Source organism: Chaetodon auriga, chromosome 13 (genome assembly GCF_051107435.1).
Source record: "Chaetodon auriga isolate fChaAug3 chromosome 13, fChaAug3.hap1, whole genome shotgun sequence".
Lineage (NCBI taxonomy): Eukaryota > Metazoa > Chordata > Actinopteri > Chaetodontiformes > Chaetodontidae > Chaetodon > Chaetodon auriga.
The window spans coordinates 24,350,464-24,369,089 of NC_135086.1; the positions used below are offsets into that span (position 1 = coordinate 24,350,464).

General features: G+C 40.0%; 1 protein-coding gene across 4 annotated transcripts in view; it reads left to right on the forward strand.

Annotated features, from left to right (window-relative positions):
* dgkg (diacylglycerol kinase, gamma) overlaps positions 1–18,626 on the forward strand; it is a 107,445-nt gene that overhangs the window by 54,547 nt on the left and 34,272 nt on the right. For all 4 annotated transcript variants that reach the window (XM_076746538.1, XM_076746540.1, XM_076746539.1 and 1 more), the window contains 2 exons: positions 1,419–1,579; positions 14,523–14,587. In XM_076746538.1, the coding sequence (XP_076602653.1) occupies positions 1,419–1,579; positions 14,523–14,587 (226 nt within the window). The remainder of the gene's footprint in view (positions 1–1,418; positions 1,580–14,522; positions 14,588–18,626) is intronic.

Here is an 18,626-nt window from a genome sequence, read left to right on the forward strand (position 1 = left end):
TAAAACTTTTCACTTATCCTGTTGAATATCTCAACATTCCTAGAATGCATTGGCGCAACATTTTTGTTGGCACATTCATGGTCCCCAGAGGATGAATGTGACTGACTTTGCTGGTCGCCTGAGCTTTTTCCTTAGCACCTCCAGAAGGTTGGTGGTGGGGGAAATATCTTCAGTCAGATGGATTGCCATGAAATTTGGTTCACATCCATGTCGTAATAATGTTTCATGTCTTTTCATGTAACGTCATTATTGGGTCAAAATTTCAGTTTGTTTCCATTGCTACTATCAGTCTTAGCTGTACTTTGTGTTATGTGCTAGTTAGCATTAGCATTCAAACATACAAAATAAAGAAGATACATGCTTAATGTCAACCTGTTCGCATTTGCATTTAGCTCAAAACACTGCTGTGCTCCAGTGAAGCCTCACAGGGCTGCTGGCTGCTGTGGACCACAAAGTTTGTTATGTTGAGTTTGAGATTTTAGACAGTCAGGAATTATTCAAGGGCTTTAAAATGTGTGATACACAGTGTGTATGATACACAACTTGTGTGTGTGTGTGCACATATTGAGGATAAATGTGGTGAGGGATCCAGTGGGAAAGGGATTATTATTTTCATATGAAAACGAAATTGTTCCCTCTGAAATTGAATTATTTCTTAAGACTACCACTATGTCAGAAAATGTGCCTATGCAAGCACGCTCATATTTCACGCATGATGCTCCCAGTGTGGTGGTACTCATTAATGCCTCACGCCCTCATGAGAATCTTAGAACATACTTCCATCCCTGGGGTGCTGTCAGGCCTGGGCCATGTTATAGGTTTGGAGGTGATGGGGGTGGTGGTCTGTATGAAATGGCATCCTAATCAGTGCAACTTTCATGGTTGAATCCATATAATCCATCATTTTACCAGTTAAATGTAGGGGTTTAAATATGGATTGGGTGAAACAATAATTTCATGATCTACTGATTAAAGTCTCTGCCAGTTTTTGCTCACGTAAGATCACATGGGGTTGGTTCGATTTAATTTGATTTAAGAAATAAATAAAAAATTTTCACCTCAGTCAGCGTTCCAGCTCATCCCAAATCTGTTGAGGTCTGGCCTCTGTGCAGGTTTTTCCCTTTAAAAAGCACTGTCTTATTTCAGGCAGAGCACTGAAGTCACACTTCTATTGGCTGATTACCATTAGATGTTTGCAATATGCTTTGAAAAGATTGGTCCGTTTGCAATCATATTTATGCAGGTGTACAGCAGGGGCATTATGTTTAATTGCTCTGACTTCAATTAAACTTATTGTCACAAACCAAGTGTACCAAAAATAGAATGGGGTGTACTTTTGGCATGTTTTGTATTTGTTTGCATCAGTGCATTTGCTTGTATTTACCCATTGTACCTTCCTCTCTGGCTGCTCTCGGCAGGTTATGAAGGTGGCAGCTTGCTGAAGTTCCTTCGGGACATTGAGCACAGCACAGAGGTGGTGCTGGACCGCTGGAACATAGACATTGTCCCTGATGACAAGGAGGAGAAGGGAGATCCTGTCCCCTATAGCATCGTCAACAACTACTTCTCGATTGGAGTGGTAAGGAAATTCCATCATTTATTTCCTGTGTGCCGTGAACATGGTGGATACGACCTGGGAAAAGGAAAGAAAATTACGCTATCATTTACGTTTATTGATAAGATGTGGTTCCAACCACTAAAATGTCATGTTATATATTAAAAAATAAAATAATTATCCATTTACCAATAAGTATTGGTTGAATATTTAGCTATATCAGTTATATCACAGTGTCTTAATATTGTCCAATTACAATTAAACAAGCCATCTGAAATGTAATTTGGTATTATTAAAAAATAAAAACATTAACAAAACCTCTGTGATTTGGTGTGGACCAGCTCCAAGCCATGAAAATGTCCAGTCTTTCTCATCTACAAAATTTAGCAACAAGGTTTCTAAAAACATAATGCTCAGCTAACTATTTAATCTCAATAATACATTTGAATTGAATTAATTGGATATGTACAACCATTTCCAATTTAATCAAAAACATGAAATATACTAGATGAAATATACAATAAAGAATCAGATATGTTGAATATTTGGAATTTTACATTCCAATTAGCAGGTATGTGTATCAGACATGAAAGTCTTGCCTCCAAATTAGCTGACTGGGACATAGTTGTTATAAATACAACATGGTGGAAAAAGATTATTTAGTCTTTGTGGACATAGGCAATTAGTAGACTCATCAGTGGATTTCTGGTCCCTGTTGGGCAGGTTCTGTCTTTTAATTGGAGGAAAGAAACATTCTGCCAGGTTCCAGTTGCTTAGCAACCTTTTTATCTTGTCCTGATGGAGATACTATTATAAAGGCTCAGGGGCGTTTATTCAGAGGTGAGGTGACAAACAAGGCCTTCATGAAGTTGTCACAGTGTTGGTCTGTTGATTTTACTTCAGTCTAGTCAATTAGTGGATGTGTCCCCAGTGCAAGTCATTGAAATGTATTTCTTCAGTGTTTCTTTATGGGAATATGGCTGCCACAAAGGGATTCACAAAGTGTCCAGACCTCACCACTCCTGTGTTGTAGTTTGGACACACAGGAACAAATCTGTTTAATCTGCCACAGTTTAACCATCAACCTTTGCACACACACAGTTAGTAGTTATTGAAATTCATTCTATATCAGCTTGCAGTTGTTTCAGGCGTCCTATAAGCGCTTGCACCCTTTCCATCACAGAACTGGTCAGTATTAGCAAGCCTTCACTCCTGTACCAGTACAGCAAAAAAAACACCATCATACCAAACTCATAATTGGAAGCAGGGTGAATATTTCAGTGCAGCAATGGAAACCACACTATTAACCTTGGTGTTTTGCCAAACTTTGAGCTGAGTCATCACCATAGCAGCCAAAGGTACCATCTGATGTTTTCTTCTCGAACATTCAAGCACGGTTAAGCTGATGACAGTCAAATGCATTGGATGTACAGTACAGTACATATGAGTGTAAATAAACAAGTGACATAAGTGTGAAGAGGACATATGTGCACAGGTAGAAGTTAGAGAGTTTTGGCAAGAAGAGGATCAACCACAGTGATGTTATACAACTGCACCCCCACAGGTACCTGCATATGTGTCAGTGTCGACACAACACATAGCAAAACATCGCACAGAGGGGGCCAATGACATACTCATCTATATGTCACTGGTTGCCATTTGTGCATTCTCATTTGTACCTTGTGCTGGCTTTCTCACATTCAATAGTTTGTGTATTGTTATAGTATACTCAGCTACAACATTTAAGCTACATTTAAGGATTATTTATTCACAATTTTCAGGTAATGGTTCTTGAAAGAAATGTTTCTACGGTGTTCATCTTTGTTATTGCACTTTTTACTTCATTTCACTTATGTGATAGTTGTTGTTTTTTACAGATTTCATACACAAAATGCATCATGATATCATCACAATAAGAATAATAACAAAAATATAGAGTAACACCAGTTTTATCCCTTAATGTGGAGGCCCTCTGTGTTAAACTGCAACTGTTTTCCTTGAGTTCTGACAACACTCCAATGTGGCACAGCCATTAAACAAAGCGACAGGTCGCTGTGCCTCCAAGAGCCACAGTGACAGATGGCTGAGTATCTGGGTGCACACGACACCTGAGCAAACCAATCTCTGACTCACACCAATGATGTAGCCATTAGTAACCCTCAAATCTGGTTTACTAACCATACAGGGTTTGCATTTCCTGCCATCCCATCACAGACCTTGCTACTCAGGGTTTGGTTGCTATGGAGACAGGAGGCTGGCAAGGCCAAATCTGAAAGCTTCTACAGTCATCTGTCCTTTATCTCACTGACTTAATTGTGGCTGACATGGTGTGGAGCATGTGGTTGGCTCAGCCAAAGCACTCAGAACTGTAAATCAGAAAGTGTATTATGTCATTTCTGTTTCAATCTATTCCCATATTTTAATGGAGATTAGATTTTATTCATCCGCAAGGTCAAAAATAAGTTTTTCTCTTTGCATGTTGTAAGTACAAATATTCTTTTATTTGGAAAATAGTATTAAACATACCAAAAGTTATATGCATGATCTTTATAGAAGATGAGGATTTAGCAGGTTCAGCCATAGAGGTATTGGCAGGAACAACTGGCTTTCTAAAGATGCATTGAGCAGTGGGCTCACTGTGTGGGCTGGCAGTACCACACTAAGCAGGCAGGATAGCGAAAAGAATATGTGTGAAGACTCTGCCTCCTCTTTGAGCACCATGGTACACAATACTTTTCAAGTGTTCGTATTCATGCATGCTTTCTGTTGAATAAATAAAACCTTCACATTAACAAATAATGGCAGTGGATGTAACCATCTCTGTACACGTGCGGGTCAGCATCGGTGCTCTCACTTGACCCGCAGCCTGGAAAGAATCTTGTGAGAGGAATTTGAGAGAAGGAAATCACACCATGTCAGCAGCCATTAAAGGTGCCACCTCATGTTGCAGTGAGGAAGCTGATCCCTCTGCAGCGCGTGTCTCTGTGCAGGAGTTTCTGTGGATGGGTGGACAGGTGTAAATGTGTATGTGCATGCACTTGAATGCACATGACTGTGTGTGTGTGTGTGTGTGTGTGTGTGTGTGTGTCCTGCAAGATGATTCCTAGTGTTAATGGCCAGTTACTAATGTGTACCACAATCCCTGACTTTGCCATCAGCCAGGAGGGTGTAGACTGTCCTGTGCCTCTTCTGATGGACATATAAGTCCCTAGCTGCTTCTTTCACCTGATAGGCAGACGTTGCACTCGAACAACTGACACGAACTGGTTAATACTGTTCACTGCAGCCCTCTTTAATCTTACTGCAGATGGGACTACAGTCAGCTAAAAACACATTTTTATTCTTGAACAATCTGACCACAGGTCAGGTCCATTTAGCAGCTGCTCTGGAGCTTACAGTCATATCACTCAGTTTTCCTTTTTTTAGTTTGTCCAGTTGTTATGATCAAATTCATATCTACTCTGAGCATTTTAGGGACTTCCCTCTCATGTTAGTTTAGATTGTGATATGATCATGGACTGTATAAAACATGGATGTAGTCTCCATGATGTCACTCGCAGGTTTCTGAAGAGCCTTTGTGAAGCTCAAAGACAGAATAAAACCTGGTGACTGAAACTTAGCTTCTAGCTGTCACTCAATGTGGCCATGTTTTTTTTTTTTTTCTGCTGTAAGGCTTGGCATTTTGACACAGGGGTCTATGGGGACTGGCTTGCTTTTGGAGCCAGCCTCAAGTGGTCATTCGAGGAATTGTAGTTTTGGGCATCTTTGCATTAGCCTCATTTTTCCACCCTGGAGGTTGCTGCTTGGATACGATCAAGGATGGAAACTAAAGAAATGTACTAAAGCAAAAGTACTTATATAATAATTGAGTTAAATAAAAGTAAAAATCAAGTCAGTTAAAAATGTACTCTGGGCAAATGGTACACTTTTAAAAGAGGTCCTGTGAGGTAAGCAAAGAATGTATATGATGATAATGTTATATGATAGAGCTCTTATATATTATATTGATTGATGAATTAATCACCTGCATTAATATATCAATGTACTGTGTATACTAGCAAAACATCATCATGCCACAGAGCCTTATGTCCAAACCAACAGTAAATTCCAGCCATAGACAGCACTTTGCAGACTGTGCATACAACTGACTAACAGTTAAAACAATCTAGAAATGCCCCCTAACTAGAATTAACCAGGAAAAGGTCAAAACTCAGACAATCAAGCAATAAATAAAAAGGGCTATGACTCGGCAGCTGCAACAAGAAATATAGGCTACAGAACTGAAATAATCTGTTAATTTAACAGCAGAATAAAACAAAGCAGACAACTTAGAGATGTATAAACAACAAAAACCTCAAGGCAGCTACAGCCTACAAACATACATATTTAAGCAAAAAGATCTGAACAGCTTGCACATACATGCACACACACACACACACACACACACACACACACACACACACACACACACACACACACACACACACACACTGCTACATTGCTGGCAACTCTGTGGTTGCTGATGTTATCCTCTGCAGAGACTTGCAAATATTGCTGAGTTTGTTGTGGTGCTCACCTGTCTGAATGTCATTCTGTGAGCCTCATGCACCACAATTGTGTAAGAAGTCCTCTGTAATTTGCTCTAGGTTAAACTTTGCTTGTTCATTCTCAACATGTGATATGTATGGTGACCAACAAGAACAAACGTGGTCCAGCAGTCCAGAACATTTCCATTTGGAGAAACATGACCCAGCTTCAGAAACAATGCCACTTCAAAAACACAAAATATGCAAAGAGAACCAAAACGGATATATTTACAACAAACATGCTGCAAATACAAATTATGCAAAGTCTAAAACAACAAACTCAGCACAGCAGACATTCTCCAGGCCTCTAGAGGAGTGCTGAGTAGAACAGCTTGATTTTCAACCCCAGACAGAGAGAATGTTTGTTTTCTAAAACACTAAGGCCAAATGTAAAAACCAATACATACCTTTTTATGTCATCTCACCTCTTTATTCCACTTTTCTTCCCGCTTCATAAACAATCTCTCTCTCTCTCTCTCTCTCTCTCTCTCTCTCTCTCTCTCTCTCTCAAGCTGAAAAATTTGGCTCTCATGCTTAAAAATGTGATTCTTTGTCTTCTCATCCTCATCTTCACTACAATCTGCTCCTGAATCCACCAGCTTCCACTGCACATCAGCTTACAAATGAAACCCTAAACGCTGACTTTGGTGGCCTCTTTGTTTACTTTACTTCACGACAGTGTGCTGCGTGTGACGTGTTGTTGATGTTTTGCACATGCGGGTCAGTTCGTGACTGTGATCATGGCACGCTGGACTCTGATAGTGGCCACATTTTAAAAGATAATGTGAACAGCCAAACAAAAAAAAAGATTGAATCTGAGTAATAAATCTGAAGTGAGCACTAAGGCTTGCAGTTTGAACATAGCCTAAAGGTGCAAATCGCAAATCACTTTGCTGATTCAAATCACTTCATTCAGGTTAGCATTGCATCACCGTTTGGATGCACTTCAGTACGTAACTGACGTTCAACACTGATTCAGACTGACCTCGGTTTAGTAGTACATTCAGTCTATTGCTGGTCCAAGCTGTCATATTCAGTTCAGCTCAAACTAGCCTATACAAGCACTGTGCATAGGGTTAAGCTTATTATTATTATTATTATTATTATTATTATTATTATTATTATTATTATTATTATTATTATTATCACAGTGTGGCTTTCATGGTCTTTAACTAAGCTTTTAACAAGGAAATAATGTACTGTGAATCATGGCTGAGCTGACAACAGTGCTCTGAGTCACCATTTAGAGCTCCACTGCTAAAAGCTACTGATTCAATCAGTGACACTGGTGTTTCATTGGAGTCAGTTCACTCTGAAAATCTGATCTCTAAAGATTCGTTCACACTGGACATCTACAGTGTCTACACCTCTCTGGAGATTGAGCTTCGGCTTCCTGCTGCCACAAGCGGACCTGCAGCTGCTGATGTGACTCTTTTCTTTTGTTGCATTCTCACAGTTTATCAGGACTTTTTCACATGACTTTTGTTCTGACTCTGTAATGGATGCAACTTGAAATGCAGGGAAGTACTATACTTGAAATAAAAAATACGTAAAACTAAAAATCAGTTTTGTGCTCAGGATGCAGCAGAATGTCGTGTCATTTCACAGTCTACTATAGTAGGAGGCACGACCAGAAAGATCAGCACCAAGCAATGCAACGAGGGGGAGTTGAAAAAAGTTTTAGGAGTAGTAAGTCAACAAAACACAAAAAACAGAAAATAAATACACAGCTATGTCAGAAACAAAAGCTTAAAAAGACCAGATTGTGTAAATTATGTGCTCCAAAAATGAAATACTACAGATTTAGTTAGAGACTAAAGACAGCCTGCTTGTCAAGCTGCATGTCAAGTCACTGTAAGACGCTTGATAAATCCGGGCAGAGGAGATGGTGGATAGAGAACACAGCACGTCCCAACTGGATCCCCATTCCCCATCAAGCCTTTTGCTACCTTCACTGATTTGTTAAAGTGGTAGCTTTCTGTCATTCAGACATAGGTGACTTTCACATTAACAGCGTTATTCACACATGGACATTTACAGAAAAAGCTGCTTGCTTGTGTAGTATTTTCACCTGATGAGAGAGAAGTAGAGCATCTGTGGGTTAAACTGTTCAGATAGGAAGAAGAGTGTTTTTGTGTTTTAACAGGCTGGTATCACTGATGCATTTTAAAATGTATTTTGTCCTTGAAATCCTGGCCCCTGCTTCTAACAGTAAATCCACTGATACAGTCCCTCATCATTGTCACTATGAAACATTATTATTAGAAAAAAGTCCAACAGTGAACAACCATAGAATGACAGGGCTTGAAGTTAGAGACCGAGGTTGCACCTTGAGGGGAAAAGCTATTTTTATAGACTGATTTATATGAGTGAACAGTGTTTCCCGATTTATCAAACTGACTACGTGCATAAGAGATGATTGAGATATTAAATTTATTCCAGGAAGTGTTTGAAGAGTGTTTGTCTCTGCGCCAATGGGACGCTTCATAAGCTGACTCGCATCAGAATTTTCCATGGTTATGTTAAAGTAAAAAGACTGTAAAGGCATTTCAGTTGCTCCAGGACACTGCTGCCAGTATGTCACTTTTTATGGGAGGGTAAATGTATTGAGACAAGGCCCTATTAAATCTAACACTGTCCTGAACAGAGTGTGTTAGTGTTTGTCCAGAAAACAGGTAAGGCCATAAGGAACAGAAAGTGTGCATATAAAATGTCTGTGTGTGTGTGTGTGTGTGTGTGTGTGTGTGTGTGTGTCTGTGAGAGAGAGAGAGAGAGAGAGAGAGAGAGAGAGAGAGAGAGAGAGATGGAGTAGCGCTGGCACAGACTGAAGGTCAGGGGAAGTATCAGTGACAGGAAGTAAGCGCCTGCCAGGTTCAGGCCAGGTTACCACAGTAATGAATGACCGTGCTGAGTGACACCTGGCTGGTCTTAAAGATAGGAGGAATGGCACTCAAAAACACACGCATGGTCAAACACATGGACACACAAGCCCATTCACACAAACCTAGACTGGTGTGCAAAAGTACACAACATCACCTATTTCATATTGCGCCCAATTCAAACCACTTGAAGGAGCACAGAAAAAAAATTAAATAAAAATTGTCTTTCTCATCAAAACACACTGTGTATCCTTCCGGTCCAACAAATATGTTGAATGGATATATCTCCTCATAAAACATTTGTTACATCTTTAATATTTTGAAACAGACGTGGTTTCCATCCATGTTTGCTGGCTTTCAGTCTTCACTGCCTTTGCTTGCATATCGCTACATTTTTCTCCACTTAACTACTCCAGCTGTCGATCAGTGGAATGATGTGAATCCTTCAGCAGGTATGTCTATCATGATTCCCACATCCTCTTGCACAAACACAAGATGATATATATACAGAAGTTACATCCTGGCATATATATGTACAAACAAACATGGGACGCACCCTCAAAAACTTTGCTCCACTGAGAAAAACTCCTCTTCAGACAATCTAGGATCCTTCATCTGTTCATGCATTTTCTGGCTTTACTTTCTTGAACAGACTTTAAATCTAACAAAAACAAAGGTTCACGTTGTTTTCATTCTCATATACACACTGCTATATCAGCCTATTGTTATGACAAACAACAGCAACAAGGATGGAAAAGGTATAAAATATTTTTACTGAAGTAAAATTACTGTTATTTCAAATTTTTAAAATGTGATTTAAAAGACCTTACATAGACTTTTTGCTTTAGAAAACATGTGAGAAAAAATATGAAAAATAAAAATAAATAAGTTCGAATTATGAGATACTAATTCAAATCTATGAAATGCCAGGGTAAAACTTATGAGACAGTCAGTCAAAGGTTTGATTTAGTATCTTGTCATTTTTATCTCATACTAGTATTTGTGGCAGAAAAGGGCTTCCATATTAACAGGAGTATAAGTGTCGGTTTTTTGGAAAAGGAAATATTGGTATAAATCAGAAATGATCATTTCCTGAATACAGATGTATGTTTAGCTTGCCAGTAATATAGAACCATAGCATATGAGAGAGGTGAGGGTGACTGTGGTATTTCTCTTTGACATTAAGCTCATCAAGCCCCTTACCAGAGGCCAGTGAAACATAATAGGGGTGAACTGACAACCTATTTCTCCAGTGGGTGCTGTGGATCCCACTGAGGTGACATTTTCCAGCCACTGTTTTTGTTGTTGTTTTTTGTTGTTTTTCTCTCTCTCTCTCTCTCTCTCTCTCTCTCTCTTCCCTTCCTACTTTTCACATCACTCATCCAATAGCACCTCCTCTTGCCCCCACACAACATGTGCAAAACTTCAAACGGCAAGATCAAAACAACCTTCATCACACAGGCAACTATAGGCGACGGGAAATGTCACATATTGTTACGGCCAGATTTTTCAGGGGGACAATACATAAAAGTGGGACTGGTCAGTGATTGCCTGCAGCAGGAGACTAAGAGCAGCTTTAGTGACATGTTTTGGAAAGCTTTGTGGCCACTTTATGTCATTGTTTGGCCCTGATCCACATGCTGTGCGCCACACACTGCCCACGTTGTACCTAAATCAAAAATATAACTCCCTGTTTTGCTCACACGTGACAAAGGCTCCTCAGGCAAGTTGTAAACAACTTACCCTCACTGATTTGTCCCATGTTTTCGTCTTTTATGAATGTGTGTTGTTGAGATAAGTAACCTTGCCACGAGATTCAGCTTTTTAGTTTGAGCTCTGTGGGCAAAGTCAGTCTCTGGTGTCCTGGGATCATTGAAGAAAAGCGGTTCATCTGTGATGTCTCCTCACTCCCGTGGTTCCAGGATCAAGTTCTCAGCCAGTTGAAGCAGCAGACGCAGCTCTATTTTAAGATCTGATATTTGCTGATGCTGTGAGATGTCAGCACATCGCAGTAGTGTCTGGTTGAAGAGGTGTGTTGCAGCAGGCCAGTAGCACCGGTGGATTTTGAGGGTGACAAGTGAGGATGTGTATAATTGTCCACCTGTCTGGTCACAACCTTCCGTTCTCCTTGTTGCAGAGCCGTGAAACACCTGCACAAGTAGGCAGGGTGCCAAGCTGTCATCACAGATGCTTTTGCTTGTCAAAGTTGCAAGGCTTTGGTGTAAATACACTCCTCTCATACCTGCCCAATTCACAACAAGTGGATATAACAGATAAACTGTCTAAGATGTCCTTGTTTTACCATGAAATGAAATAAAGCATGGGTGACATACACTACCAGGAAGTGGAAATACAGGAACAAAACATTTGCCTCTTAAACAGCAGCTTTCTCATTTGCCTGTTATTTCCTATTGGCAGCTTAACACCTGATGGCAAGCCAGGTTGGTAATATTAGCATTCTGTGTGATGTCACATTGTTTCAGTTATAGTTGTTGCTATTTATTTTTAGCCTTTGTACCCCTTTCATGTTCCACATTTATCTTCCCTTCATTATAAAATGTACATGTTTTAACATTTTTTGCTTATAAAAGTTTGAGTATCAGTAGAGTATCGACTATCTCCAGCTTTATCATTTATGGTAACAATAAGAATTGGCTATGAATGTGTTACCTAAAAATGTCCTTAAATGAATCAGGAGATTAGTGAACACCTAACTTGGAGGTTCAGGTGAGAGATACCTCAGAAAATAAAGCATTTTTGTGAACCCAAGTCCAATGTCGTAGTGTCACAACACCTGTGAAAAGTACAGTTTCAACCTCAGCTGCTTACTTTTTTATCTCATGAAAGCATAAATTCATTAATTCTCTAAAATGACAGATGTATGGGCATCATTTTCTTCATCATCGTCTGCATATTGAAGTGTTTTTGCTGAAAAAGTAGAAAACTGACAAATTATAACATTTTGTAGATGAGTCATATTCTGTGTGGTGTGAAAATTACCAGCTCGTACATGAACAGAATATAATGACCACAGCACAATGAAAGATATATACCCAATTAGGTATAAACCACTTGTTTGAAGTTGAAGGCTAATGCATGTTTTATTGCTGGACATGAGAACTGCCTGTTTGATCACTGAAACAGAATGAGGTATTTGTACAGCAAGACTCCTTCAACATTTTCTGTCTCCACATATAATGAGTATGGGTCTGGGACATGAAATAGATTTTTGTTGTAGTTCTAAATCATGTCTTACTGATTTGACAACGTCTACATGTCTGTAACGTCTTAGTGCATTAACTTTTGGAAGTGAGTCAGGATGTGTCATGTTTTGTCTCTGAAGCACTTAAAACAGAACCAGATGATGTTATAATACAATGAAACAGTGAAAGGACGAGTCCTTCACTCTGCCTTCTTACATTAACATCATTACTAACTCTACCATTAGAGTGACACTTCACTACTTTACTATGGTGCTGTCTACCATCTCCATTACATGAGCCACATATTGGAATTACATCTGCGTTAGCTACAGTATATGACTTCCTCTGACATATGGTTGATATAATCTCTATAATCGCCATTCATCTTGAACTTCTTATTTACGTACAGAGGCTGTTTATCTGTGACAGACAGATCACATCCTCAGGCCTAAGTGGAGAAGAAGCAGCTCTGGTCAAGATCAACCTATGCTCAAATTAGGGCTGTTCTGGTTAATTGATCACAAGTGTCCAGAATGCTGCTGTATGTCCTGCATAGAATACTATAATAATAATATATATGTTCATGGCATTCTTTTGCTGCTGTAGCCTTTATGTTAAGATAGCAGCATTCACCTGAATTATCTGCCATATCGGAAGTGTTACAGACAGCAGCCCACATGTTTACATAAGATAAAATAGGACTTTATTGATCCCACACCAGGGAAATTTAGTCGTTACAGCCAGCAAGTTATGAAAAGCAAGGACAGTGGCAAAAAGATATATATATATATATACACACACACACACACACACACACACACACACACAGACACAAGGTACATGATAGAGAAAACAACTATGTATATGTACATTTGTAGGGGTTATAAAAAAAATAGTCCATGCCAAAGAATCCTATTGCCATGTGCCTACATAATGAGGTGCATATCTGAGAGGGGCTTTATATCTAAATTCTTGTCATTTATTTGACTTCTAGTATATTAATACAATACAAAGCACCGTTCGATGCCCTTGTTACTATCAAGCATTTCTGTGATGAATGAAATGGTATAATAATAATAAGAGATGTAAAACAGATGTGGAACAGTGATGATGCTGTTGTGAGCATTGTCCCCTGGTGTTGTTTATGTTTGTCTATGAGTGAGGTCATCCTGAGGCTGCTCGTGGGTTGGTTACATTCACCTCTGCCCCAGAGGTCAGATGTTAAACAGATGGGGTGAGGAGGGCTGGTTCCAGCCTGAGCCCTGCTCAGATCAGCTTGTTACCTTTCATTCAATGCTGCATTGTGTCATACGTTAGAGCCCGATTCGATTTAGTATTTTACACCATCTTCCAGCTTCACACTGAAATACTGCTGTACAGGACAAGGAGCTATGATGACAATGACAACTGCATTTCAAGGAAAATTGACTGACAGACCCTGTGGTAGTTTGGGCGAGAATACCATTTGGTTAGCTATAAGTTGTGTACTTGTACCACTGTCAGTTTGAGATTGTGGACCTGTGGGCTCACGTGGTAAAATCCAGTGCCACATATACATATGGTGAAAGTAGAGATGCAAATAACAGTTAATTTAAATAATGATTCATTTGTATATTATTTTCCTGATTAGCCCATGAATCGATTTGGGTATTAAAAAGAAATACCCATGAGAATTTTCCAGAGCCTTCTTATCTAAAATCTATGTTCTAATGTCTTGTTTTGTCCACCCAAAAGTCCAAAATTCAAAGATTTATTAATATTATAAGTAATTAATTTAATTCAGTTAATCATCTAATCATTTCAGCTTCTTGGATGCAGGTAAATCAGCCTACAGATAGTAGGTAACTCTTTGATGCCAAGCACAGTCATTACGGAATATTAGGATACTAATATCTGATGTTTACCTTTATTGCACCTCAAAAATAAAAAATATTGGCCAAATCTAAAACAGTAAAGGGGTGCATATAATAAAACTGGACTGTACACACCAGCCAGAACAGCTTGGACATGGTCAGATGATAAAATTGAGGCCACACAGATCCTTGTGGTTACACACATGCAGAGAATATACATTAGCTTTACAACAAAGACCATCATTTTCCTTAACAAATGTGGATAAAGCTCTCGTTTTTTGATGTAAGAGTGTGTGCTCTAAAATTGACGGGTTGGTTTAAATTTACTGAAGTGTAAATCACACTGGCACAACACTGCCTTGGCATTTGACTTCCAGCAAGCTGTGATAATGTGTAGGTTTGACTGATGCTGCAGGTAATGTTGTCTCCTCTGGTCTCTCCTACAGGATGCCTCCATCGCCCATCGCTTTCATCTGATGCGGGAAAAACACCCTGAGAAGTTCAACAGCAGGTGAGAGGATAGGATATTTTAAAAACAGCTACAAGGAATAAAGCACACTCTCACTGAGTAGTTGATGAGAGGTACAGTTGTATTTCACATGATGCTCTGCTGGTCAAAAAGACTGGTGACCTTCCCCACCATCTTAACACCATTAGCTAACAAGCAACCTCATAACCAACAAGTGACCTCGCACTTTAATCTGGGAACCCAATACCACACTGAGCTGCAGTCGTCAGCAATCAATAACAGGACAAAACTTGCCTGCATAGCACAATCAATATATTGGCAGTGCCTTGTTTGTGTTAAAACTGAACTGCGTTATGACATGAGAGTGTGAAGCCAAAGTCCAACTAGGCTGGAGCCATGGTTTCCATTGTCCAGCTGCACATGTTTGGAATGCCAACAATTAGTCTGTTAATGTTTCTGTTCATGATTATAAGTGACATTGCAGGAGAACAGAATGAAGACAGATGAAGACAGTTATGACGTAAATGGAGGTTCACTATCTAATAGTAGAGAAGGTATATTCAAATGTCAGGCATGCAGACAAGTGCTCCACCATCTAATTAATTGTTATATAATGCTGGAAGCTGCCTCAGTCTGACGAGAAAGAGAGAGACGTCAGCAGAGAGTGACAGGGATCCAGAGCCAGATGAGGAGAAATGCCTCACGATGATGCAATGCCCTCAGCAGCACAAGTGAGACAAAGCTAGCCAAGTTTCAACGTGGGGTGCTCCATTACAAGACAGGGGATATGAACATGCTCCTACCCAGTGGGTGGTGGTATACACATTTTTCTTTGGCCATTAACTGCCAACATGAGATACATTATGTGGTAGAGGAATGTGTTTCTTAAGGCTGTAGTTAGGCTGATTAGCACTGCCATTAGTTATGCAAGTATGTGGACACCAAATTTCATGGAAATCCATCCAATAGTTTTTGAGACATTTCACTTTCACAACCATAAGTATCAACCAGGCAGTGGCACGAGAAATCAGGGGATCACTGAAGTCATTGGGATTCACCCTCAGGCGACCATGAATGTCTGTACAAAATTTCTTTACAATCCAGAAGTTGTTGTTGTATTTGAGCCTGTGTGAAAGTGGTCGACTGGCCGACATTGACATTCATAGAGCAACGCTGCTAGCATGGCTGAAAATGCTTAAAACACATTAATGAGCTACACTGTTTCATATGCTGCTATTTCCTTCATTATGAGCAACATGGCCAGTGTATTTGATTAAGTCAGTTTTTTCTGAAACGTATGTCTTTGGGAATGAGCAATTGTTATTTTTGGTCTTTTCATGAGATTTGCTGATATCATCAACAATTGCCAGCCTTGTCTTTTAAATATAAACAATAACCACCCTCAGCCCCAAAACCAATACCATCCATAAATATCAGAGGTTGTGGGGGAAACACAGTATTTGATGCGTCCCTGCTGTCATTTACAGCAGCCTTTGCTGTGGCCACACTTGTCTCTGGCAACTCATTCAGATGGACATTTGAGAACAAACAGCAGCTGTATGCACACAGCCTCTGTAGACAGATACTGAAGCTCTGAGGTGAGTCACTGGTGATGAGTACAATATATGGTGCTGCTTGGCTCGGCTCACTTCAGAGGCCAACCTGTTGTCTTTGCTGTAGCCTGAGGCTGAGGTGTGTGTGTGAGTGTGTGTGTATGTGTGTGTGTGTGTGTGTGTGTGTAAATAAAGAGTTGGTGTGTTTATGAATGTGTTCATGCTCTCAACTGTCTCAAAGGGAACCTCTGTGCAGAGCTTTGACCGGCGTCAGCAATGCCTATGCATGCAGACTTGCACTAATCATTTGCTTAAAAGCCATTCTGTGTATAATGTACACTGTGTGTGTTTCTGTTTAAGTAAGCACAGAGCAGAGAGGGTGTGGCTCTGAATGTTTGAAATCACAAGTTAATCAAACAGCAAGAGCTTTGTGTACTTTTACTTTGTAGGACTGTTCCGTAAAGTATAAAAGCTTGAAAAAAGAGCGGCTCTGCATGTTCAGCTTGTGTGTCATGTTGCTTACATGATGACAACAACATGTATGCTGCTGCCTCCTCCACAAGTCTACATACTGTGGAAAATCAATCTTCAACTGACCAATCAATCTTTTTAAGATTCAATAATTTATGCTTAGGTTTCAATCCAATCTCTGTGTTGAGCATCACAGGCAGAAGGATGATAAAAGATGAAAGGAAGATACCTCTGTTGCCTGAGGGCCCTCTCTTTGATCCATTAAACAAAGGCCAGAGTTAAAAGATGTAAAGCATGTGGAGAGCAGAACATATTCAGCACACGTAAACTCAGTAGTAACCTATAAAGTTCTATTTCTTTTCTTCAGGAGGTGCTTCACTGTTGCTCTTTGATTACTCAAACTACTTCCTTTCTACTGACGGATGGCTCCATCTCTATGAGAGGCACTAGTGGCTCTGATCCAACTATAGCTCCAAGTGTGCAAGTGTTTGCAAAATATGAACTGCACTGACACTCACCCCTGCACAAAATAAGAACAGCAGTCTAGTGCACACTATTTACAGTAGGCCAACACTGGAGGTTATTGTTCTTCTGCAGTCCTTCCAACGAACAACAGACAGCTGGTGGACAACTGCAACTGTTCTGTTGTTATCTGAGTGATGTCTTGGCACACTATCTGTCCTTTTTACAGCTTGAATTGAAGGAGAACGAGCTGTTTTTCCACTCTGGGTGAGCAGATGAAAAATCACCTTTGACCTGGTGAGAGAGGCCTCATGTGAGCTACATGTGCTCCATTGTCCTCCCTACCACTCACAATCCCACATTGTCTTCATGTGTCTCTCTCAGACACTCACACCACACACCATCCCCTGTTTGTTGACTAGCACATACAGCCCCCACCCCCTAGTGCCACCCTCCCATCACAGGCCTGTTGGACAGAGAGGATGTGTGACTCCTGACACCTCATCCTGCAGAGCTCCATTAGCACTAAATGGTCACAGTAGCCAGACCTCCAGGAGCCCAAAGCCCAGGAGCTAATGACTTTTCATAGTCGGGACAAAGCTGTCTTTCTGTAAGTGAGTGTGTGTGATCCCAAGTGGGGGAGTTTCAGGGAAGAGTTGGATTTGGAAGCTTTAGAAGGTGAGGGAAAAAGATAATGAATCTAGAAAGGCATCCTTTTCTTCTGATTTTGGCCTCAAATTTGTGCACACCCTTCTATCTAGAAATAGTCAATTTCTTGAACATAGCATTTCAACACATGATTTTCCTTTCTTGAAACGAAAAGAGTATGTTGACCCTTGATTTCTGCCTGGCTCCACCCAGTAAGAATTCTTCCCAAATGTGATGGGGTGAGTGGGGGCTAGGTGGGGGCTTAGCAGTGTTGTATATGACAATGTGGGGAGATGTGGGCAGAGACAGATCGACACACTGACCATCGCAATTGCATCAGCCACTTTTATCTTGCATGGATAATACTGACACTCAGGGCACTTTGAAATTTTAAAACAGCTATTTTCTGCAAAGAATTGAACAGATTTCAGCGCAGGTGAGGTGCAGTTCACCCTGAGCCTAAAGACTGCTCTGATTGCATTGATTTTAAAAAGTAAGGCTTTATTAAGTCAAAGAACTCTCTTCAACTTATGATGAAGTCTATAGAAATTAAGTGTTTTGTTTTGACAGCTAAACCGATAAATTGGCAAAGCCAGTATATTACCTGATTAAAGCTTGTTGTAAATATGTGCATCTGGATCTGGTTACAAGAAACTGTAGTACATGAATGTAAAAAATATGTTTGAGGTATTTTTGAAAACAGCATCTATATTACATAGTTTGTCCAGCAGAGAACACTGACAAACTTATTTTTCAGCTCTGAAACTGTAAAACCTGTAGACCATATCAACCATAGATAGATCATTTTTTCTCAAATTTCACAAGTGACTTTGAAGTGTAATTTACCCGTAATGACCTGCTTCTATGCATCTTACTGCTGTCAAATGTTGCTCCACCACTTTAGCACTGCTTGACTTTGAGTCAGTTGTATGTCATGTGCTCTTGCT